This window comes from Macaca thibetana, chromosome 14 (genome assembly GCF_024542745.1).
Source record: "Macaca thibetana thibetana isolate TM-01 chromosome 14, ASM2454274v1, whole genome shotgun sequence".
In the NCBI taxonomy this organism is placed as follows: domain Eukaryota; kingdom Metazoa; phylum Chordata; class Mammalia; order Primates; family Cercopithecidae; genus Macaca; species Macaca thibetana.
Window position 1 is genome coordinate 64,445,531 of NC_065591.1, and position 25,356 is coordinate 64,470,886.

General features: G+C 38.5%; 1 protein-coding gene and 1 long non-coding RNA gene across 2 annotated transcripts in view; both read right to left on the minus strand.

Moving 5' to 3' along the window:
- Positions 1-25,356, minus strand: part of FCHSD2 (FCH and double SH3 domains 2) — a 339,502-nt gene that overhangs the window by 56,877 nt on the left and 257,269 nt on the right. Inside the window, exon 10 of the mRNA XM_050756143.1 lies at positions 10,352-10,447. Within this exon, the coding sequence (XP_050612100.1) occupies positions 10,352-10,447 (96 nt within the window). The remainder of the gene's footprint in view (positions 1-10,351; positions 10,448-25,356) is intronic.
- On the minus strand, positions 11,992-17,566 carry LOC126935315 (uncharacterized). The gene is made up of 2 exons (XR_007719224.1): positions 17,178-17,566; positions 11,992-14,383 (listed from the first exon to the last, which is right to left on the minus strand). It is a non-coding gene; the product is annotated as an uncharacterized LOC126935315 (long non-coding RNA).

Sequence of the window (25,356 nt, forward strand, 5' to 3'; positions counted from 1 at the left end):
CCAATACCACCTTCACTATCAAAGATCAATATAAATCAGGATCTAGTATAGATAATGATGTTTTTGTTTGTTTTGTTTTTTGAGACGGAGTCTCACTCTGTTGGCCAGGCTGGAGTGCAGTGGTGTGATCTTGGCTCAGTGCAACCTCCGCCTCCCAGGTTCAAGTTGGGAGGCCGAGGCGGGTGGATCACAAGGTCAAGAGATCGAGACCATCCTGGTCAACATGGTGAAACCCTGTCTCTACTAAAAATACAAAAAATTAGCTGGGCGTGGTGGCACGTGCCTGTAGTCTCAAATTGGATTACAGGTGTGAGCCACCGTGCGTGGCCGATAATTTTTTTTTAAGACAGTGGTATTAGCAGTGGTTGATTCTAACAAAGAAATCATAATGATTGCTTCTTTTTAAAACGCTGGCAAATTTATTTTATCTTTAGTTTTTATTTTTTGAGACAGAGTCTCACTCTGTCACCCAGGCTGGAGTGCAGTGGCACGATCTTAGCTCACTGCAACCTCTGCCTCTCGGGTTCAAGAGATTCTCGTTCCTCAGCCTCTGGAGTAACTGGGATTACAGGCATGTACCACCATGCCCAGCTAATTGTTTGTATTTTTAGTAGAGATGGGGTTTCGCTATGTTGGCCAGGCTGGTCTTGAACTCCTGTCCTCAAGTGATCCACCTGTCCTTGGCCTCCCAAAGTGCTGGAATTACAGGCATGAGCCACCACGCCTGGCCTATTTCATTCTTGTAACATTTTTCCTTTTTTTGGAAGACAGGGTCTCACTCTGTTGCCCAGGCTGGAGTGCAGTGGTGCAATCATGGCTCGCTGCAGCCTTGACCTCCTGAGCTCAAGCAATCCTCCCATCTCAGCATCCCAAGTAGTTGAGACCACAGCATATGCCATCACACTCAGATAATTTTTTTGATTTTTAGTAGAGATGAGATCTCACTATGTTACCTAGGCCGTCTCAAACTCCTGGCCTCAAATGATCCTCCTGCTTTGACCTCCCAAAGTGCTGGGATTATAGGCATAAGCCACCATGCCCAGTCCAACATTTTTCCTGTATTTGATACAAAAATTAGCCAGGCGTGGTGGCACCAGAGGGTTGCAGTGAGCCGAGATCATGGCACTGCACTCCGGCCTGGGCTACAGAGGGAGACTCTGTCTCAAAATAAATAAATAAATTTAAAAAAATCCCTAGTCCCTTTAGAATAAAATATTAAAGTCTTTTCAACAGTCATAAAGTTGTTAAATAACTTTAAGGAACTAAATTAAGGAAATCAGCATTCCAATATTCTTCATATATTAGTCTTTAAGTCATCTTAACTATTTTGTCCTTAGATACTCTCTCAAGATATGATTTTGGTTTACTTTAAGGTTAATACAAACGCATAGAAGGCTCAGATATCTGAGTGGAGTGAGCAGGGCAAGAAAAGCTGACTTCACAGAAGAAAACAATAATTGTTTTTTAACTCTATAACTAAAATATAACCATTTCAAGGAGAGAAAAAGAGATGGTCATGTATGATGAATGAAAATCACTAACATAGTAGAATACTAGCATTCCAACCCATTTCAAAAAAAGATAGTGTTGGGGTTGTTAGGCTAATGGCATAACATGCTAATTAACCCTCATTCAGGGAATTTGTACTACTTACATTTTTCAGTTTACTGAGAGACAAGAAATATATTGGGGCTGGGCACAGTAGCTCACACTTACAATCCCAGGGCTCTGGTAGGCCAAGGCAGAAAAACTGCTTGAGGCCAGGAGTTTGACACCAGCCTGGGCAACATAGCTAGACCCCAGCTCTTAAAAAAAAAAATAGCGCATACCTGTAGTCCTATCTATGGGAGGCTGAGGCAGAAGGACTGTTTGAGCCCAGGAGATCAAGGCTGCCAGGAGCTATGACTGTGCCCTCCAGCCTGGGTGACAGAGCTTCTCAAAAAATATATATTAATATATTGAGTTAAATATTGGATCCATCTTATTCTTTATGAAGTATATTAATATATGGTTAATTATTTCAATAAAGTTGCTAATTATTTGTTCTCAAAAGGACTTCTTCAAGTAAAAAGCATCTGGATCTCTGCAGGTTATTGTATTCCAACCACACGTTTGTACAGGTTCACAATCCCACAATTCTGAAATTCAAAATGCTCTGAAAAAGAATAAGTATTTTTTGGTAAGTTTGGAGCCAAAACTCACTTGAGCCAAAATGTGATTTGAACTAATAAGAGGTTATTTATAGTTTTTTCCTTTCATATGTACATATATGAATGAAAATATTCATACATTTCACTGCAAAAATACTATGTTTGATCACAGGGTGCTTCCCCATACAATGCTCAGGATTTTATGCAATGTATGGTATATGGGTCACTTTTCTAAAATCTGGAAAATTCTGAGTTTTGAAATATATTTGGCCCAAGGCTTTTGGTAAGAGACTGTAGACTTCTAAGTCACATATTTCAAATATGCCACACACCTTAAAGAGGAGTGGAACACTGCCTCTTTTTTTTTTTTTTTTTTTTTTGAGACGGAGTCTCGCTCTGTCGCCCAGGCCGGAGTGCAGTGGCCGGATCTCAGCTCACCGCAAGCTCCGCCTCCCGGGTTCACGCCATTCTCCTGCCTCAGCCTCCTGAGTAGCTGGGACTACAGGCGCTCGCCACCTCGCCCGGCTAGTTTTTTTTTTGTATTTTTTAGTAGAGACGGGTTTCACCATGTTAGCCAGGATGGTCTCGATCTCCTGACCTCGTGATCCGCCCGTCTCAGCCTCCCAAAGTGCTGGGATTACAGGCTTGAGCCACCACGCCCGGCTACACTGCCTCTTAAGAGACATAATTTAATTTATTCTGACTATGCTAGGATAGCAGAACCTTCACTTGGAAAGAAGTGGGAACTCATCTAGATAATTGTTGAGTGTGCCTGGTCTCTCAGGAAAGTACGCTGGAGAAGAACTGGTGTGGACTGAGCCTTGGACATCTGGGGAAAAGGAATATACCCAATAAGGCTGGGGTGAAGAAATGATGAGAACTCTGAAAGGAGCTATACTTTTGTCTTGGGTTAGAGTATCAAAGGCAAACCTTAGCAAAAAATATGTCCCTGAGTAATGACATAAAAGTAAAACAAAAATGGCAATAAAAACATTGTGCCTAACACTTTCGAAAACATACCTATAAGCATGGTTAGATGAACAGCCTTATAAAGAGTATGCCTTTAATTTGGTAGCTCTTACAGAGATTTTGCTTTAAGAACTATAATCACAAGCTAGACAGGGGAACTTCCAGGCTCCTATGTGTCAGCACATAACTAATGCATCTATGCAAAGATCTAGTTACTCTGGATGGTTAGACTGGAACCAGATCAGGAAGAAAGGTGACTAAACCAGTAGAGGGCCTATCATATAGATGGTGGACTTTTTACAAAAAGCCTTTTGTGAAACGCTGAAGAAATTAGGACAACCACTGTGAACACTTAACTGTCAGTATTGCTAATTCTAAAATGCAACACTCATGTCTTTAGTCAAAGCCTCTCATTTTTGGATACTGTGCCAAGCATTATCTGTAAGAGGATGGTACCTGTTTACTCAACAGGAGGATTTCCCACAAATCCTATCACAGCCTTTTTCATGTTTATGAGACAATGCTATATGCAATACAAAATTTCTACAAGCAGAAAGAGCCACCCATAACATAGAGAATTTTCAGGTACATTTCCTGCACAGTATATTAACCCCATGTAGTCTTTTATAGACAAGGGAAATTTTTGCCAAATATTTATTTTTAATAGATGCATAAATCACTCCCCTTACGTAAAACTTTAATGTGTAAAAATCCTCAACTATAGCAAGTGGACATTTTACTTACTATAATTGCTCATCTATAGAAGGCAGAATTCAATATCAGAAATAGCATCTAGAATAACAGGGAAAGATCATACATCAGAAATTTAGTGTCAGCTTTTTACTATCATTATCTGTGAAGATCTTGTTATTTGCAGTTCAAGGAAGGTAAAGGGGAAAGGGTATTCTCATCTCGACTGGGAAACTTGAGAAAGTTTCCTTGTTTTTCCTGCCTGTATAGATCATACTTACCCAAGTTTTGTGGACATGCATGTTTCCCATATTATTTCCCATCCCAGCTTCACTTTGTCCTTTTTCACAGGATGTGAGCAAATGCCCCTAATGGCACTCATCACTAGTTCTGGTAATGAAGGGATGGGTCACTGAGATGTATGTAGGGCAGAGGTGTTAAAAAGTATAAGTCATGTACTTAAAATTAGTTCAAACAGATTGCCTTTCAGATGTACAAACTGCCAAGAAGGACGTTGATGAGATCCCCTTTGTGGAATAAGTAGGAGAACAAAAGTCCCAAGGGACTCTCAGTGATCAATCCAATGAGGGAGTTGAGAGCTAGGGATCATGACTGCAAAAGTATTGCAAGTATTTCAAGATTTGTAATGTCTTCTACGTTTGATATTTGGTATTTCCTGTAGCAATTAGGGGGAAAATACTAAAAAAAACAAAAAAAGAAAAAAAAAAAACAAAACCAAAGAATGCTGAAGTCAGTCAACATCTATTCTGACTCAATATGCCAGAGATTTAGTCAAATGCTTAGTATCTTATTTAATTTTCAAACAAATAAGGTATAGTTGTTCTTCCATATCTGTGAGTTCTGTATCTGTGGATTCAACCAACTGTGGATCAAAAATATTTTTTAAAAAGAACAAAAAAAAAAAAGGATAGTTGTGTTTGTACTGAACATGTACAGACTTTTTTCCTTGTCTTATTCCCTAGACAATGTAATAGGACCATTATTAGCAGAGTATTTTGTATTAGGGATTATAATCTAGTGATGATTTACAGTATATGAAGGATGTGCATAGGTTATATGCAAATATTACATCATCTTATATAGCAGACTTGAACGTCTGTGAATTTTGGTACACGAAGAGGTTCCTAGAATCAATCCCCCATGGATACCAAGGGACAACTGTTGTTATTTTACACATGAGGAAGCTGAATCACAAAAGTGAAATATATGTAAATAAACTGCTAGTTGAGACACCCAAACTCATGTTTTCTCCACTGTACACCACCTGTATGAATCACTAACCCCAGTGTGATCCATGTGTCAGCTGAATGACTTTAACATTGAGATCCTAATAAATGTGTTTGTCAGTTCTCTCTAACAGAATATCCTTATTATAGAGAGGAAGATTTAAAGGCACATTCCAAATCCTCCTCAGAATAATTCTGCATTAAAAAGTCATTTCAGCAAAAAAAGATGTATTTTACTTTTTCTAGAAAGAGCTCTGGCTTTCTGGTATCATCTGAGAAATGCTAATTGAAGATATAAAGAAAGAACACTTTAGAAATCAGTAACTCTCTTATGGAAATATAGATAAGAAAATCCTTCAGTATTAACCATGAGACAGCTATTAAGTTACTACATAAGACAAAGCTTGCCATTGGTCACTGTTACTTGTAGTCATCTTTTGGTTAATACTAAAATTCTACCCAAAAAAGCCCTAAAATTAAATTACCATAATAATACTGTGACTATACATATTCAACTGGGTGCCTTGGACTTTTGTAGGGAAAACAGTTTAGTTTGAAAGGGGTTATATTAAAAAGTTAAAAAAATTTTAAGACAGTTTATGAAAATCAGAAGAAAATAAGAGTTACATTTTATCACAGTGGTAACTTTTAAAAGTCCTATAACTTTCCTAACTATATCTTATGTTAATTTAGATAAAACATTTGCTGAATTCTCTTGTCTGTAAGGCAAAGGCATATGCAAAGTATATGTAAGTGCTTAGTAAATGAAAAATAAATGTTTTAAACACATAAGCAGTTCAAAATTCCTAACTCAAACTATAAAATTCAAAATAAAAGAACAATACTGTCCTGCCCCTGCAATGGGTCTCATCCTATTACTATCTTACCTGAATACATAGTTTTCCATTTACCATCATATATAAAACTCAAAAATAACACCTGGTTGCATCCCACTTTCATCACCAAGTCTACTTGCTATTTCAGGTACAGTTATGTACTTTCAAACTTTTCTGGCTCTAATGCTTATTAGCTGAGTGACCTTGAGCAAAGCAAATTGCTTTTCTTTCTTTCGATTTTTTTTTTTTTTTTTTTTTTTAGACAGGGTCTTACTCTGTCACCCAGGATGGAGTGCAGTGGCATGATCACGGCTCATTGCAACCTCCACCTCCCGGGCTCAAGTGATCCTCCCACTTCAGCTTCCTGAGTAGCTGGGACTACAGGTGTGTGCTACCATGCCCAGCTAGTTTTCTGTATTTTTTTTTTTTTTTTTAGAGACAGGGTTTTGCCATGTTGCCTGAGTCTCAAACTCCTGGGCTCAAGCAATGCACCCACTTTGGCCTCCCAAAGTGTTGGGATTACAGGCGTGAGCCTCTGCACCCAGCCAGATTTCTTAACTTTAGTTTCCTCAACTGTAAAAGAAGGATTAAAAATAGCACCTACAATATAGAGTTGTTGTGAGATAAATTAATACAGGTAATGCCATTAGAAAAATGTCTAGCATGAAATAAATGTTCAATGAATGTCACCTATTATTTTTATTCTTTTCAATTTTTGTTTTCGCTTCCTGGCATGTTGTTTCTCCCTCTTTGCATAGTAAACTGCAATTCATCTTCAAGATCTAATCCATAACAAGTAGACACAATCCAGTAAAAAAATAGAAACAAGGTTTGAATAGACATTTTACCAAAGAAGATATATGAGTGGCTAATACACTCATGAAGATACTCAACATCATTAGTCATTAGGGAAATGCAAACCAGAACCACAAGATACTATTTCATGTCCACTAGGATGATTATAATCAGAGCCAGACAATAATAAATGTCTGGCTGAGGCAGGAGGATCTTTTGAGCCCAGAAGTTCAAGGACAGCCTAAGCAACATGGTGACATCCCCTCTCTACTAAAAATAAAAATAAAATAAAAATTAGCTGTAGTCCCAGTTACTTGGGAAGCTGAGGTGGGAGGACTGCTTGAGCCAAGGAGGTTGAGGCTGCAGTGAGCCGTGATTATGCCACTGCACTTTGGCCTGGGAGACAGAGTAAGAAGACCCTGTCTTAAAAAAAAAAAAGAAAGGCTTTTTAAATGATTGAAGGTATAGAATGATTTTTAAAAATCATAGGCATTTATCTTTTTCCATTATGAAAAAACTAATTGCTTCCCAAGTCCTGCACATTTCTTCTTAGAAGACAGAATAGCAGAGCAGAAATAACATTACTATTGCAATCACAATAGTAACATGTCATTAATTTACCATATGACTCTGGACAAGTCTCCCTTATTAGGCTACAGTTTCCCCTTTAATAAAGACAAGATTAACTGTAAGGTTCTCTCCAGCACACCCACTGAAGAAAATTAAGGTGCTTCACACAAGATGAAAAATGAGAAGCTCAATTTCTTCACTATAAACAGGGAAGGAAATTCTTAATTTATAAGAGAAAACACAGTTGGTGCATTAGGAGCCTCTTATATATGTATATACATAACTTTCATCCCAACACCAGGTCCCACCCTTCATTAACATGCAAACCCACACATCCCATCCCTCCCGCCCTTGACCCACACCCCATATACCTCAGCTATGGTCATTCTCAGAGCACTGACAGGGGAGAGCTCAATATCCACCAGTTGGGCGGCTTTTAAACTCTGCCCAGTAAAGATTGCACAAGGACAAAAAACATAGCATAGAGTTAGAAATGTAAAGCAAACAAGGACACAACACCTAAGAACATTTAGCACAGTGTTTAGAAACAAAGGATTTAGGGCTGTAATTGGGCTGGGAAAAAGTGAGATGAGAGTCACTGTTATTTTTCTGTGGAAAATAGCAGTGATAAAATAACATCAAATTAGTCATAATTTTAAGTCAAGCTTGACAAACTTGTCTCTACCCTGTATCTTCTAATGCTCTGCTTCATCCCTCCCAGGCTTCAAAGAAATCAAATCCCAGGAGAATGTGAATAAGTCATTGGCAAAAGCTGATTTTATTTAAAAAAAGCACTACGACAAAGGGCAAACGTTGTAATATAGAGGGAAATGCTGATTTCCTACATTTCTTTATATAGCTGCTAACAGAGCTACTTAAAGTGTAAGAAAAGTAATGAAGATACCTCTGGCAAATACGTTTCTATTAAACTGATACCATTAAACTCTGGAACTATATCACAAACTCCCCTGGTTCTGGTTCTAAATTTATCAAAATACTTTATGAATATAATTTGACTTTCCTTTTGGCTTGCCTACATTGAAAGAATGTGCTAATAATGCCAACATGTGCCTTATCATTTTGCAGAAGTTAAATTTCATTTCTATGTTACCAAATTAGCATTTTTGTTCTTTTTTAAAAATTTAAATAATGGCAAACATTTCCCATAAACTCAAGGACGATTACTGTATGCTTTTAAACAACTGCCAACTGGGGCCGGGCATTGTGGCTCACACCCGTAATCCCAGCACTTTGGGAGACTAAAGTGGGTGGGTCGCTTGAACTCAGGAGTTTGAGACCAGCCTGGGCAACATGGTGAGACCCCCCATCTCTATTGAAAATACAAAGAAAATAGCCAGGCATAGTGGTGTCTGCCTGTGGTCCCAGCTAATCAGGAGGCTGACGTGGGAGGATCACTTGAGCCCAGGAGAGGGAGGTTGCAGTGAGCTGAGATCACACTACTGCACTCCAGCCCTGGTGACAGTGAGACAGTAAACGTATTGAATATTTTTCTTCTTCCCTCAGCTGTTTTCAGGTTTCAGAAACTTGTCTTATAACTTAACCTCATTTGGTAGAAGGCTGTTAGCATGAAGACACTGAGTTTCTTGGCCACAATTCAGAAATAAATAATAAAATAATATTATTTTATTAAAAATAATAATAAATAAATAAATAGTAATAATAAAAAATAAGTGAAAATAAAAACAAAAATTGCCAGTTAGAATCTACAGACAGAAAGTAGATTAATGATGTCACAGGCTGAGGTGAGGGGCATAGGGAGAGTGCCTGCTTAATGGGGTCAGGATTTCTTTTTAAAGTGATGAAATGTGGAACTACAAAGTGATGACAGTGCACAGCATTGGAAATGTAGTGACAGTGAATCAATCTTACACTTTAACTATGGTTAAAATGGTAATTTTTGTGTTATGTGTATTCCGCTACAATAAAAAAAAAATGGCAGCGATGTAGAGGCATTAAAAGAAATTGCTAATTTGAGGTTTAATATTCTAAGAAATCTGAAAGAAATTATAAAAGGCCTATAATCTTTTATAAGACCAACCAAAATATTTCATACACACGTTCATTATTCCATTTATTAATTTTATTCTGGTTAAATTTTTTTTTTTTTTTTGAGATGGAATCTCACTCTGTCATCCAGGCTGGAATGCAGTGGTGGGGTCGGCTCACTGTAACCTCCGCCTCCCAGGTTCAAGTGATTCTCCTGTTTTAGCCTCCCAAGTAGCTGGGATTACAGGTGCCCACCACCACGACCAGCTAATTTTTGTATTTTTAGTAGAGATAGGGTTTCGTCATGTTGGCCAGGCTGGTCTTGAACTCCTGACCTCAGGAGATCCACCTGCCTCGGCCTCCCAGAGGGCTGGGATTACAGGCGTGAGCCACAGGGCCCGGCCTATTCTGGTTAAAATTTAACCACTGATTTCTTTGGAGGGGTACAACATAAAGAGTTTCAGGGAGGCCGGACGCAGTGGCTCACGCCTGTAATCCCAGCACTTTGGGAGGCCACGGGGGGCGGATCACGAGGTCGGGAGATTGAGACCATCCTGGCTAACATGGTGAAACCCTGTCTCTACTAAAAACACAAAACATTAACCGGGCCTGTTGGTGGGCGCCTGTAATCCCAGCTACTGGGGAGGCTGAGGCAGGAGAATGGCGTGAACCCGGGAGGCAGAGCTTGCAGTGAGCCGAGATTGAAAACAGCACTCCAGCCTGGGTGACAGAGCAAAACTCTGTCTTAAAAAAAAAAAAAAAAAAAAAAAAAGAGAGTTTCAGGGAAAATATAATTTACATTTGAGTAAACGTATTGAATATTTTTCTTCTTCCCTCAGATGTTTTCAGGTTTCAGAAACTTGTCTTATAACAACCTCATTTGGTAGAAGGCTGTTAGCATGAAGACACTGAGTTTCTTGGCCACAATTCAGAAAAAAAGTCGTCATTATTCTGCATCCTTACAGTTTTGTTATAAAATTGATGAGATACACTCAGTTTTTTCCGTCTGTCTACACCAAGGATAACTGTTACTTGAGCACAAACGCAACTGAACAACATATGAAATGAAAATCTGTAATTCCCTTACAGTATCACTGTCACAAGGCTGGAACTGGAAGGGCTGGGGTTTGTGAAATACAGCATTCTCTTGCAAAAACAGTTGAAGATTGTAGTCCCGTACCACCTAAAGAGAAAATAAAATATCTTTAGGTCTTTAATGAGGTTAAAATGTCCAATTACATTATTAAGTTTAAGATTTATTCTGCTGTTTTCTATACAAATGAGAAATCATCCAACACTGTGGTAAGAAAGAAATGATGTTACACATTTTATTTTTCATTTTAGACAATGGTTATTATTTATCTGTCCTATTTTCTCAAAAATAAATTTGGAAAGTGATAGTTTAGAAACTAGATCAGATTTGGGAACTGGACAATATACAAAACCTTAAGAAGGCAAGAAGATAGTTTTTACACAAAAATGTATTCTGTGTAATACAGAACAGGGTGCACATAAGGAAGCACATTGGTCTTTTCCATCTCTCCCAGCTCTAAAATTTTATGGGCCTCTTAAAGTCTGTTTCATGGCCATTGCCATCCACTAGGAAACTGCCAGATAATCCTATCCACAGCACCAAATAGTGTTTGTAAGAGTATTTCTCAGCACCTTCTTGAGGAGGTTACACACTAATTACCATCTTACAGCATACCAAGAAGACAGGCTAGAAAGGAATTTCTTTTTTCTCTCTTTTTTTTTTGAGATGGCGTCTTGCTCTGTTGCCTGGGCTGGAGTACAGTGGCGCAACCTCAGCTCACCACAAGCTCTGCCTCCCAGGTTCATGCCATTCTCCTCCCTCAGCCTCCCGAGTAGCTGGGACTACAGGCGCCCGCCACTGTGCCCTGCTAATTTTTTTGTACTTTTTTAGTAGAGACGGGATTTCACCGTGTTAGCCAGTGTGGTCTTGATCTCCTGACCTCGTGATCCGCCCACTTCGGCCTCCCAAAGTGCTGGGATTACAGGCGTGAGCCACTGCGCCTAGCCTGGAATTTCTATAAAAGAAGAATTCTGATACACAGAAAGCAGAAGAACAAATAGCACAGAAAGGCAGCCATCTGAAAAAAATTCATTGTATTTACATACCTTGGGAAAGAGTGGAAATCAGCATCTGATGGGGCACCCCACTTTCTATTTTGCTAACACATTGCTTACCCCTTACTTATCTTTCATTTGCAGTATATTATAGCCCATTAGCACCTCTGCTAGAAGATGGGCAGAAGAAGAAAAAAAAAGTTCAAAGTAACTCTGAAGCTCTAATTTAGTAGTCCTGGGAAAAGGGATAATTGAGGAGATACAAAAAATAGTAGGTGTATATTGCATTTTGTTTACCAGTGCAATCCCAGTTCTCTATTGCTTCCCACCCCCTCACTCTACCAACCATTTATTGAGAGAGTTTACCAGGTCCAACATGAAACCCAGGGATGAGGGGGATATATAGATGAATAAGACGAACAAACAAGGTTAGTATCTTCAAAGAATTTATAATATGGAAACTGGGTGAACCAAACACACTACATAATTAAAATACACCACGGAGTGTGTAGAGGGTATGGGAAGAGAACAAGGTGATATTTAATCCAGGCCGATGATGGGGTGAGATGAGGTGAGGAGTTGTTAGAATATGGTCTGGGAAGGCTGGCTGAATAAACATATTCTCAAAGAGAAATGTACTTTGTTCTCTTCTTGGATTCCAGCTTTAAGCTAGAATAGCTGTGAAAGCTCATTACACAGCCCTCAGAGCCTCTCTAATCACCATGCAGAAAAGTTAAGAGGATCACCTCTCTAGCTGCCAAACCTGTCCTCAAGCACTATTAATCTTTTTGTTTTGTTTCTCTTGAGGAGGAGGTTTCAACCTTTTAAAATTTTAAACTCTTTGTTATGGAAAATTTCAAATACACATGTAAGTAAAGACAACAGTAGAATGTATCCTCATGTCTTCATCACCCCATTTCCAAAACATCCCCTTATGACCAATATTCTTTCATCTTTAAGCCCATCTACCTCTTCTACTCCTAATTATATTGAAACAAGTTCCAGACATATCATTTAATTTATAAATATTTCAGTACATCTAAAAGATAAGGATTCTTTTAAGAAAATATATCCACATTACAATTTACAGTAAGTACTTATAAAGCAACAAGTTCTCAAATTTCCCTGATTGTTTCCTTTATTACAAAAAAGTTTTTCAAATCAGGATACAAATATAGCCCCCACAGTGCAACTGCACGATGCTGTTTAGGTTTCCTTTCCTATACACGTTTCTTCATCTATCTCTGCTTTTCTCCCTCTTGCAATTTAATTGTTGAAGAAACTAGGTTTTTGTTCTGTAGAGTTTCCTGCAGTCTGGGAAAAAAATGACAAAGATGTAATTTTTATTACATCCTTGTAGTATTCTGTTTCCAGTATTTCCTATACATTGGAATGGGTGCTTTTTGTCTTGTTTATTTATTTATTTTCTTGAGAAGGTAACATTTACTTCCATCAGGAGGCTTGCTTCTTTTTACAAACAGCTGTAGTGGGCTGAATGGTAGCGTCTCAAAAGATATGTTCATGTCCTAATTCCCAAAACCTGTGAATGTTACTTCATTTGGCAAAAGTGGCTTTGTAGAAGTCCAAGATCAAGTGTTGACAGTTTGATTTCTTCTGAGGGTAATTATTGTCAGCTTGTAGTTGGCCATTTTCTTCTGGTATCTTCATGTGATCTTCTCCCTGTGCCTGTTTGTGTCCCATTCTCCTTTTTTTCAAAAAGTTTTAATTTTTAATTTTTGTGGGTATATAGTAGGTATTTATATTTATGGGGTACATAAGATATTTTGATACAGGACTACAACATATAATAATCATATCAAGGTAAATGGGGGTATCCACCACCTCAAGCATTTATCCTTTGTATTACAAACAATCCAATTATACCTTTTTATTTTTATTATACTTTAAGTTCTAGGGTATATGTGCACAACGTACAGGTTTGTTACATAGGTATACATGTGCCACGTTGGTTTGCTGCACCCATCAACTCATCATTTACATTAGGAATTTCTCCTAATGCTATCCCTCCCCTAGCCCCCCACCCCAACAGGCCCCAGTGTGTGATGTCCCCTACCCTGTGTCCATGTGTTCTCATTGTTTGGCTCCCACCTATGAGTGAGAACATGCAGTGTTTGGTTTTCTGTCCTTGTGATAGTTTGCTTAGAATGATGGTTTCCAGCTTCATCCATGTCCCTGCAGAGGACTTGAACTCCACCTTTTTAATGGCTGCATAGTATTCCATGGTGTATATGTGCCACATTTTCTTAATCCACTCTATCACTGATGGACATTTGGGTTGGTTCCAAGTCTTTGCTATTGTGAATAATGCTGCCATAAACATATGTGTGCATGTGTCTTTATAGTAGAATGATTTATAATTCTTTGGGTATATACCCAGTAATGGGATTGCTGGGTCAAACGGTATTTCTAGTTCTAGATCCTTGAGGAGTTGCCACACTGTCTTCCACAATGGTTGAACTAATTTACGCTCCCACCAACAGTGTAAAAGCATTCCTATTTCTCCACATCCTCTCCAGCATCTGTTGTTTCCTGACTTTTTAATGATTGCCATTCTGTTGTGAGATAGTATCTCATTGTGGTTTTGATTTGCATTTCACTGACGATCAGTGATGATGAGCATTTTTTCATATGTCTGTTGGCTGCATAAATGTCTTCTTTTAAGAAGTGTCTGTTCATATCCTTTGCCCACTTTTTAATGGGGTTGTTTTTTTCTTGAAAATTTAAGTTCTTTGTAGATTCTAGATACTAGCCGTTTGTCAGATGGGTAGATTGGAAAGATTTTCTCCCATTCAGTAGGTTGCCTGTTCACTCTGATGATAAGTTTCTTTTGCTCTGCAGAAGCTCTTTAGTTTAATTAGATCCTATTTATCTATTTTGGCTTTTGTTGCCATTGCTTTTGGTGTTTTAGTCATGAAGTCTTTGCCCATGCCTATGTCCTGAAGGGTATTGCCTAGGTTTTCTTCTAGGGTTTTTTATTGTGTTAGGTCTTAGATTTAAGTCTTTAATCCATCTTGAGTTAATTTTTGTATAAGGTATAAGGAAGGGATCCAATTTAAGCTTTCTGCAAATAGCTAGCCAGTTTTCCCAGCACCATTTATTAAATAAAGAATCCTTTCTCCATTGCTTGTTTTTGTCAGGTTTATCAAAGGTCAGATGGTTGTAGGTGTGTGGTGTTATTTCTGAGGCCTTTCTTCTGTTCCACTGGTCTACATATCTGTTTTGGTACCAGTACCATGCTGTTTTGGTTACTGTAGCCTTGTAGTATAGTTTGAAGTCAGGTAGCACGATGCCTCCAGCTTTGTTCTTTTTGCTTAGGATTATCTTGGCTATGCAGGCTCTTTTTTGGTTCCATATGAACTTTAAAGTAGTTTTTTTCCAATTCTGTGAAAAAGTCAGTGGTAGCTTGATGGGGATAGCAATGAATCCATAAATTACCTTGGGCAGTATGGCCATTTTCACGATATTGATTCCATTTGTTTGTGTCCTCTTTTATTTCGTTGAGCACGTTCTTGAAGAGGTCCTTCACATCCCTTGTAAGTTGGATTCCTAGGTATTTTATTCGCTTTGTAGTAATTGTGAATGGGAGTTCACTTATGATTTGGCTGTCTGTCTGTTATTGGTGGAATGCCTGTGATTTCTGCACATTAATTTTGGATTCTGAGACTTTGCTGAAGTTGCTTACCAGCTTAAGGAGATTTTGGGCTGAGACAATGGACTTTTCTAAATATATAATCATGTCATCTGCAAACAGACACAATTTGACTTCCTCTTTTCTTAACTGACTACCCTTTATTTCCTTCTCTTGCCTGATTGCCCTAGCCAGAACTTCCAACACTATGTTGAATACAAGTGGTGAGAGTGGGCATCCTTGTCTTGTGCCAGTTTTCAAAGGGAATGCTTCCAGTTTTTGCCCATTCAGTATAATATTGGCTGTGAGTCTGTCATAAATAGCTCTTATTATTTTGAGATATGTTCCATCAATATCTAGTTTATTGAGAGTTTTTAGCATGAAGGGCTGTTGAATTTTGTTGAAGCCCTTTTCTACATCTATTGAAATAATCATGTGTTTTTGTTTTTTTTTTTTGAGATGGAGTCTCACTCTGTCTCCCAGGCTGGAGTGCAGTGGTGTGATCTTGGTTCACTGCAAGCTCCGCCTCCTGGGTTCATGCCATTCTCCTGCCTCAGCCTCCCGAGTAGCTGGGACTACAGGTGTCTGCCATTGTGCCTGGCTAATTTTTTGTATTTCTAGTAGAGATGGGGTTTCACCATGTTAGCCGGGATGGTCTCGATCTCCTGACCTCATTATCCACCCAACTTGGCCTCCCAAAGTGCTGGGATTACAGGCGTGAGCCACTGTGCCCAGCCGGTTTTGTTATTTTTAAATGTATAATAAACTATTGTTGATGTGGTCACCTTATTGTGTCATCGAATACTAGATCTTATTCATTCTATCTAACTATATTTTTTGTACCCATTAACCATCCTGGCTCCCCCAACACCTGACTACCCTTCCCAGACTCTGGTAAACATCCTTCTACTCTTTATCTCCATGAGTTCAATTTGTTTTACTTTTTTAACTTTCACAAATAAGTGAGAACATGTGAAATTTGTCTTTCTGTGCCTAGTTTGTTTCACTTAACATAATGACCTCCAGTTTTATCTATGTTGTTGTAAATGACAGGATCTCATTCTTTTTCATGGCTGAATAATACTCCATTGTGTATATATACCAAGTGTTCTTTATCTGTTCATCTGTTAATGGACACTTAGGTTGCTTCCAAATCTTGGCTATTGTGAATAGTGCTGCAATCAACATGAGAGTGCAGATATCTCTTTGATATATTGATTTCCTTTCTTTTGGGTGTACACCTAGCAGTGAGATTGTTGAATCATACGGAAGTTCTATTTTTAGTTGTTGAGGAACTGCCAAACTGTTTTCCATAGTGGTTGTACTAATTTACTTTCCCAGCAACAGTTTACAAGGGCTCCCTTTTCTCCAAATCCTCACCAGCATCTGTGTTACTGCCTGTCCTTTGGATAAAAGCCACTTGAACTAGGGTGATATACTATCTTACTGTAGTTTTGATTTGCATTTCTCTGATGATCAATGATGTTGAGTACCTTTTCATATGCCTGTCTGCCATTTATTTTTATTATTTTTTGAGACAGGGTCTCACCCAGGCTAGAGTGCAGTGGTGCAATCTCAGCTCACTGCACCTTCTGCGTCCCTGGCTGAAGAGATCCTCCCACATCAGCCTCCTACAGACATATGCCACATGCCCTGCTATAGTTTTGTATTTTTTGTAGAGATGGGGTTTCACCATGTTATCCAGGCTGGTCTCTAACTCCTGGGCTCAAGTGATCCGCCCACCTTGGCGTCTCACAGTGTGGGATTACAGGCGTGAGCCATTGCACCTTGCCCTGTCTGCTATTTATATGTCTTTTTTTGAGAAATGTCTATTTAGATCTTTTGCCTATTTTTAAATCAGATTATTAAATTTTTTTTTCCTATAGAGTTATTTGAGCTCCTTATATATTCTCATTATTAATCCTTTGTTAGATGGATATTTTGCAAATATTTCCTCCCATTCTGTGGGTTGTTGCTTCACTTTGTTGATTGTTTCCTTTGCTGTGCAGAAACTTTTTAACTTGATGTGATCCCACTTGTCCATTTTTGCTTTGGTTGCCTGTGTTTGCAGGGTATTACTCAAGAAATCTTCACCTAGTCCTATGTCTTAGAGAGTTTCCTAATGTTTTCTTTTAGTAGTTTCATAGTTTGAGGTCTTAGAAAGTCTTTAATCCACTTTAATTTTTGTATATGGCAAGAGATAGGGGTCTTAATTCTTCTGCATATGAATATAAATATCCAGTTTCTCCAGCATCATTTATTAAAGCGATTGTCCTTTCTCCAATGTATGTTCTTGGCAACTTTGTCAAAAATGAGTTCACTGCAGATGGGTGGATTTGACTCTGGGTTCTCTATTCTGTTCCACTGATATTTGCTTTTATGCCAGTACCATGCTGTTTTGGTTACTATAGCTTTGTAGTATAATTAGAAGTCACACAATAGGATTCCTTCAGTTTTGTTCTTTTTGTTCAGGATAGCTGGAAAGCTTTGGTTATTCTGGGTCTTTTGTGGTTCTATAAAAATTTTAGGATTGTTTTTTCTATTTCCATGAAGAATGTCACTGGTATTTTGATAGAGACTGCATTGAATCTGTAGATTGCTTTGGGCAGTATAGACATTTTAAGAATATTGATTCTCCCAATCCAACAACATGGAATAGCTTTCCATTTGTTTGTGTCCTCTTCAATTTATTCCTTCCTTCCTTCCTTCCCTCCCTCCCTCCCCCACCCCCTTCCTTCCTTCCTTTTTTTTTTTTTTTTTTTGACGGAGTTTTGTTTCACTTTTGTTGCCTAGGCTGGAGTACAGTGGCATGATCCCGGCTCACTGCAACCTCCATCTCTTGAATTCAAGTGATTCTCCTGTCTCAACCTCCTAATTTCTGTCATTGTAAGAGATCTTTCACTTCTTTGGTTAATTCCTATGTATTTTAATGTATTTGTAGCTATTGTAAATGACATTACTTTCTTGATTTATTTTTCAGAATCTTGCTGCTGGCATATAGAAATGCTACTGATTTTTGAATGTTGATTTTGTATCCTGCAACTTTACTAAAGGTGTTTATCGTTTGAATATTTTGGTGGAGTCTTCAGGTTTTTCAAAATATAAGCCTATATCATCTGCAAAGAATAATAATTTGACTTCTTTCTTTCCACTTTGGATGCTCTTTCTTTCTTTCATCTGACTGCCGTAGCTAGGACTTCTAGTATTATGTTGAACAACAGTGGTAAAAGTGGGCATCCTTGTCATGTTCCAGATCTTAGAGGAAAGGCATTCAGTTTTTCTCCATTCAGTATGATACTCATCGTGGGTCTGTTATACATGGCTTTTATTGTGTTGAGATATGTTCCCTCTACACCCAGCTTATTGAAGGGTTTTATCATAAGGGAATGTTAAATTTTATCAAATGCTTTTTCAGCATCAAATGAAATGATCATACAGTTTTTGCCCTTCATTCTGTTGATACGATGTATCATGCAGAGTGATGTGTGTATGTTGAACCAACCTTGCATTCTTGGGATACATTCCACTTGGTCATGATGAATAATCTTTTCAATGCGTTGTTGAATTCAGTTTGCTAGTATTTTGTTGAGGATTTTTGCATTAATGTTCATCAGGGATACTGGCTTGTTTTTATTTTTTGATGTGTCTTTGTCTGATGTTGGTATCAGGGTAATGCTGGCCTCAGAGAATGAGATGCGAAGTATTCCCTCCTCCTCTATTTTTTGGAATTGTTGGAGTAAAATTGGTATTAGTTGTTCTTTAAATATTTGGTAAAATTTCACCATAAAGCCACCCAGTCCCAGGCTTTTCCTTGCTCAGAGACTTTCTATTACAGCTTTGATTTTGTTACTTGTTTTTTCGTCTCTTCAGGTTTTGAATTTCTTCATGGCTCGATCTTGGTAGGTGTCCATTCTCACAATGCTATAATGGACTACCTGAGACTGGGTAATTTATAAAGAAATGCAGCTTAATTGACCCATGGTTCTGCAGGCTGTACAGGAAGCATGGCTGCGGAGGCTTCTGGAAACTTACAATTATGGCAGAAGGCAAAAGGGAAGCAGCTTAGTCTTACATGGCAGGAGCAGGAGGAAAAGAGAGAAGGGGGAGGTGCTACACCCTATTAAACAACCAGATCTCGTGAGGACTCACTCACTACCAAGAGAACAGCAAGGCGGAAGTCCACCCCTGTGATCCAATTACCTCCCACTGGCCCCGCCTCCAACACTGGGGATTATTATAATTTGATGAGATTTGGGTAGGGACACAAATCCAAACCACATTGGTAGGTTGCATGCATCTAGGAATTTATCCTTTTTTTTTTTTTTTTTTTTTTTTTTTTTGAGACAGAGTCTCGGTCTGTCGCCCAGGATAAAGTGCAGTAGTGCAATCTTGGCTCACTGCAACCTCTGCTTTCCTGGATCAAATGATTCTCACACCTCAGCCTCCTGAGCAGCTGTGATTTCAGGCATGTGCCACTACACTCGGATAATTTTTGTATAGTAGAGACAGGGTTTTTCCATGTTGGCCAGGCTGATCTCAAACTCCTGGCCTCAAGTGATCCACCCACCTTGGCCTCCTAAAGTGCTGTGATTACATGTGTGAGCCATCGCACCCAGCCCTATTTATCCATTTCTTCTGGGTTTTCCAATTTATTGGCATGTATTGTTCATAGTAGCCTCTAATGATCCTCTGAATTTCTATGGTATTGGTTGTAATGTCTCCTTTTTCACTTCTGATTTTATTTATTTGGTTATTCTCTCTTTTTTTCCTCACTAGTCTGGCTAAAGGTTTGCTGATTTTCAACAGTCAAGCCGAGAGCCAAATCACGAATGGACTCCCTTTCACAACTGACATACAAACAAACAAACAAACAAACAAACAAACCCAAAAAACAAAAACCTAGAAATACTGCTAACGAGGGAAGTGAAGGACCTCTAAAAGGAGAACTACAAATCACTGCTGCTCAAATAAATTAGAGATGATACAAACAAATGAAAAAACATTCTATGCTCATGGATAGGAAGAATCAATATCATAAAAATGGCCATACTGCCCTAAGCTATTTATTTATTTATTTATTTATTTATTTATTTATTTAATTTCAGAAGGAGTCTCACTCTGTCGCCCAGGCTAGAGTGCAGTGGCACACTCTCAGCTCGCTGCAACCTGCACTTCCTGGGTTCAAGTGATTCTCCTGCCTCAGCCTCCTGAGTAGCTGGGACTATAGGTATGTGCCGACTAATTTTTGTATTTTTAGTAAAGATGGGGTTTTACCATGTTGGCCAGGCTGATCTTGAACTCCTGACCTCAAGTGATCTGTCCACCTTGGCCTCCCAAAGTGCTGGGATTACAGGTGTGAGTCAGGTGCCCAGCCTGCCCTAAGCAATTTATAGATTCAATGCTATTCCCATTAAACTACCATCGACATTCTTTGCAGAACTAGAAAAAACTATTTTAAAATTCATATGAAACCAAAAAAGAGTCTGAATAGCCAAGGCAATCCTAAGCAAAAAGAACAAAGCTAGAGGCATCACACTACTCAACTTCAAACTATACCACAGGGCCATTGCAACCAAACAGCATGGCACTAGTACAAGATCAGACACATAGACCAATGAAACAGAATAGAGAACCCAGAAATAAGACTGCACCCCTAAAACCACCTAATCTTCAACAAACCTGACAAAAAGCAATGGGGAAAGGATTCCCTATTTAATAAATGATGCTGGGATAAGTGGCTAGCCAGATGCAGAAAACTGAAACTGGATCCCTTCCTTACACCACATACAAAAGTTAACTCAAGATAGACTAAAGACTTAAATGTAAAACCCAAAACTATAAAAACCCTAGAGGAAAACCTAGGCAATACCATTCAGAATATAGGCATGGGCAAAGATTTCATGATGAAGATGCCAAAAGCAATTGCAGCAGAAGTAAAAATTGACAAATGGGATCTAATAAAACTTAAGAGCTTCTGCACAGCAAAATAAACTATCAACAGGGTAAAAACGCATCCTACAGAATGGGAATTTTTTTTTTTTTTCAAACTAAGCATCTGACAAAGGTCTAATACCCAGCATCTATAAGGAACTTAAATAAGTTTACAAGAAAGGACATTCAAAAGTGGGCAAAGGACATGAAAAAGTGGGCAAAGGACATGAACAGACACTTTTGAAAATAAGATATACATACAGCCAGCAATCATATGAAAAAAACTCAACATCACTGATCATTACAGAAATGCAAATCAAAACCACAATGAGATACCATCTCACACCAATAAGAATGGCTATTAATAAAAAATTAAAAAACAAAGGATGCTGTCAAAGTAAAGTTGTGGAGAAAAAGGAACAGTTTTGCACTGTTGGTGGGAGTGTAAATTAGTTCAACCTTCGTGGAAGACAAGGTGGCAATTCCTCAAAGACCTAGAGACAGAAAAACCATGTGACCCAGCAATTCCATTACTGAGTATATCCCCAAAGGGATATAAATTGTTCTGTTATAAAGACATATGCTTGCTTATGTTCATTGCAGCACCATTCACAATAGCAGAGACATGGAATAAACCTAAATGCCCGCCAATGATAGACTGGATATAGAAAATGTGGCACATGTCCGGGCGTGGTGGCTCATGCCTGTAATCCCAGCACCTTGGCCAAGGTGGGCGGATCACCTGAGGTCAGGAGTTTGAAACCAGCCTGGCCAACAAGGCAAAACCCCATCTCTACAAAAATACAAAAATTAGCTGGGTGCAGTGGTGGACGCCTATAATCCCAGCTACTTGGGAGGCTGAGGCAGGAGAATCGCTTGAACCCGGGAGGCGGAGGTTGCACTGAGCCAAGATCATACCATTGCACTCCAGCCTGGGTGACAGAGCAAGACTCTGCCTCAAAAACAAAAAGCAAAAAACAAAAAAAAAAAAAGAGAAAAGAAAAGAAAAGAAAATGTGGTATATATACACCACAGAACACTATGCAGCCATAAAAAAAGAATGAGATCATGTCTTTTGCATGAACATAAATGGAGATGGAGGCCATTATCCTTAGCAAACTAATGTAGGAACAGAAAAGCAAATACCACAGGTTCTCATTTATAAGTGGGAGCTAAATTATGAGAATACATGGGAACAATGCACACTGGGGCCTACCAGAGGGTGGAGGGTAGAGGGTGGGAGGAGGGAGAGAATCAGGAAAAATAACTAATGGGTGCTAGGCTTAATATATGGGTGATGAAATAATGTGTACCAAACCCTCCATGACACAAGTTTACCTAGTAATCTGCACATCCTGCACATGTACCCCTGAAATTAAAATTAAAGGGAAAAAAAGGTTTATCAATTTTGTTAATCTTTTCAAGAAACTAGCTTTTCATTTCATTGACCTTTTGGTAAACAACTTTTGTTTTTTGTTTTTTTTTAAAGCGACAAGCTCTCGCTCTGTCGCCCAGGCTGGAGTATAGTAGCATGATCATAGCCTGCTGCAGCCTCCAATGCCTGGGCTCAAGTAATTCTTCCGCCTCGGCCTCCCGAGTAGCAGGGACAACAGGTATGCACCACCATGCCTGGCTAATTTTTAAATTTTTTTTGTAGAGATAGGGTCTTGCTATGTTGCCTAGGCTGCTCTTGAACTCCTTACCTCAAGCAATCCCCCCACCTTGGCCTTCCAAAGTATTGGGATTACAAGCATCAGCCACTGTGCCCAGCCTCCTTTGTTCACTTTTAAATTGGGTTGTCTCTGATGTTGACTTGTAAGAGTTCTTTGTATATTCTCAATATGAAATTTTTATCAGATATGTGATGTGCAAATATCTTCTCTCATCATTTGGGTTGATTTCACATTCTTAATAATATCCTTTGATGCACAAAAGCTTTTAATTTGATACAGTCTAATTATCTATGTTTTCCTTTGTTACTTGTGCTTTCAATGTCAAATCTGAGAACGCACTGCCAAATCAAGGTCATAAAGATTTACCTCTATGTCTTCTCTTATAAGTTAGATCATTGATCCATTTTGAGTTAATTTTGTGAGGTAAGGGTTCACAATTTCATTGAACTTCATTCTTTTTTTTTTGAAACAGAGTCTTGCTCTGTCGCCCAGGCTGGAGTGCAGTGGTACGATCTCAGCCCACTGCAACCTCCACCTTTTGGGTTCAAGTGACTCTCTTGCCTCAGCCTCCCAAGCAGCTGGGACTACAGGTGCCCACCACCATGCCCAGCCAATTTTTGTATTTTTAGTAGAGACGGGGTTTCACCATATTGGCCAGGCTGATCTGGAACTCCTGATCTCATGATCCACCCACCTCGGCCTCTCAAAGTGTTGGGATTACAGGTGTGAGCCACCACGCCTGGCCTGAACTTCATTCTTTTGCATGTGGCTATCCAGCGGTCCCAAAACCTTTTTCTGAAGAGAATATTCTTTCTCTACTGAATAGTCATGGCACCTTTGTTGCAAATCAATTGACCATAGATGTTCAGGTTTATTTCTGAACTCTCAATTCTATTTCATTGGTCTATATGTCTATACTTATGTCTATATCACACTATCTTTACTACTGTAACTTTATAGTAAGTTATGAAATTGGGACGTGTGAGTCCTCCAACTTTATTTTTCCTTTTCAATATTATTTAGACTATTTATGGTCCCTTGTAGTTTCATATTAATTCGAGGATTGGGCTGGGTGCGGTGGCTCAAGCCTGTAATCCCAGCACTTTGGCAGGCCAAAGCGGGCGGATCACTTGACATCAGGAGTTCAAGACCAGCCTGGCTAACACGACGAAACCCCATCTTGACTAAAAATACAAAAAAATTAGCCAGGTGTGGTGGCATATGCCTGTAATTCTAGCTACTTGGGAGGCTGAGGCAGGAGAATCGCTTGAACAGGGGAGGTGGAGGTTGCAGTGAGCTGAGCTCATGTCTAGCCTGGGTGACACAGTGAGACCCTGTCTCAAATTAAAAAAAAAAAAAAAAATTGAGGACCAGCTTTTCCATTTCTGCAAAAAAGGCCATTGGAATTTTGATAGGGACTACATTGAATCTGTAGATCATTTTGGGGAATATTACAATATTAGCAACATAAAATCTCCCAATCCATGAACATTTATTATATGCATTTATATCTTATTTCTTTCAGCAATGTTTTATAGTTTTCAATGTACAGATCTTTAAATCTTCTGGTTAAATTTATTCCTACATAGTTTATTCTTTGAGTATTATTGTAGTTGGAATTATTTTCTTAATTTTCTTTTTGGATCATTCATTGATGGAATATAGAGATGCAACTGATTTTTGTGTTTTTATCTTATATGTTGCTAAGTGTATTAAGTCTATTAGTTTTTTTTTTAATGGATTCTCTGAGAGTTTATAAATATAATCATGTCATCTGCAAAGACAGGTAATTTTAATTCTTCTTTTTTAATTTGGATGCCTTTTATTTCTTTTTCTCACTGAATTGCTCTGGCTAGGATTTCCAGTACAATGGTTAATAGCAGTGGTGAAAATGGGTATCCTTGTCTTGTTCCTGATACCAGCAGGGGAAACTTTCAGTCTTTCATTATTGAATACGATATTGGTTGTGGGGTTTTCACAAATGCTATCCTGTTATGTAAGTTCCCTTCTATTCTAGTTTGCTGAGTGCTTATCACAAAAAAGTACTGAATTTTGTCAAGTCTTTTTCTGTGTCTGTTGAAATGATCATGAAGTTTTTTCCTTCCTTTTATCTACTTTTTTTGGGTTAGACTTCAAGGTATTAAGAACAGTAACATTAGACAATTTAATTTTCAAATAAATGTAGAATAACATTGTTATTTTCTGAATTCTTTTTTTAAATTTATTTTCTGAATTCTTAAATGAACTTTGTTATTAATTGGTTTCCTTATCGAGACAAAAAGCAAGCACACACAAACAGATTATAAAGGCCAGTAGAGCTATCTTTGGAGTTACTATCCTAGAGAGAATACCTATGACAACATCTGCTTCAGTTACATATGCAAAGCATTTCATAAAATATTAAGAAGAAAAGTAAGCTTCATAAATAATTAAAGTTTAACAAAAGCTCCTAGGGCCATCTGTTCCCATTTAGGGGATGAATAATATAGAAAGCACTTTAACATTTACAGTATGTTGGATGAATTACCACCAAAATATCTTTGGGAATATGTCACATTTTGAACAAGGTAATAATGATATAAAATAAAAAAATCTAAAAAGTGCCAAACTTCCCTTTAGGTTGCTTTCAGCAGCATAGCAAGAGCAGCATAACAAGCTCTTCATAACAGAAAAGCACATGGCATAAAACTTGTAGGCCTCCTCCAGTACAAGTCAGAACAAAAGGGCACATCTCCTAGACACATTATTCTT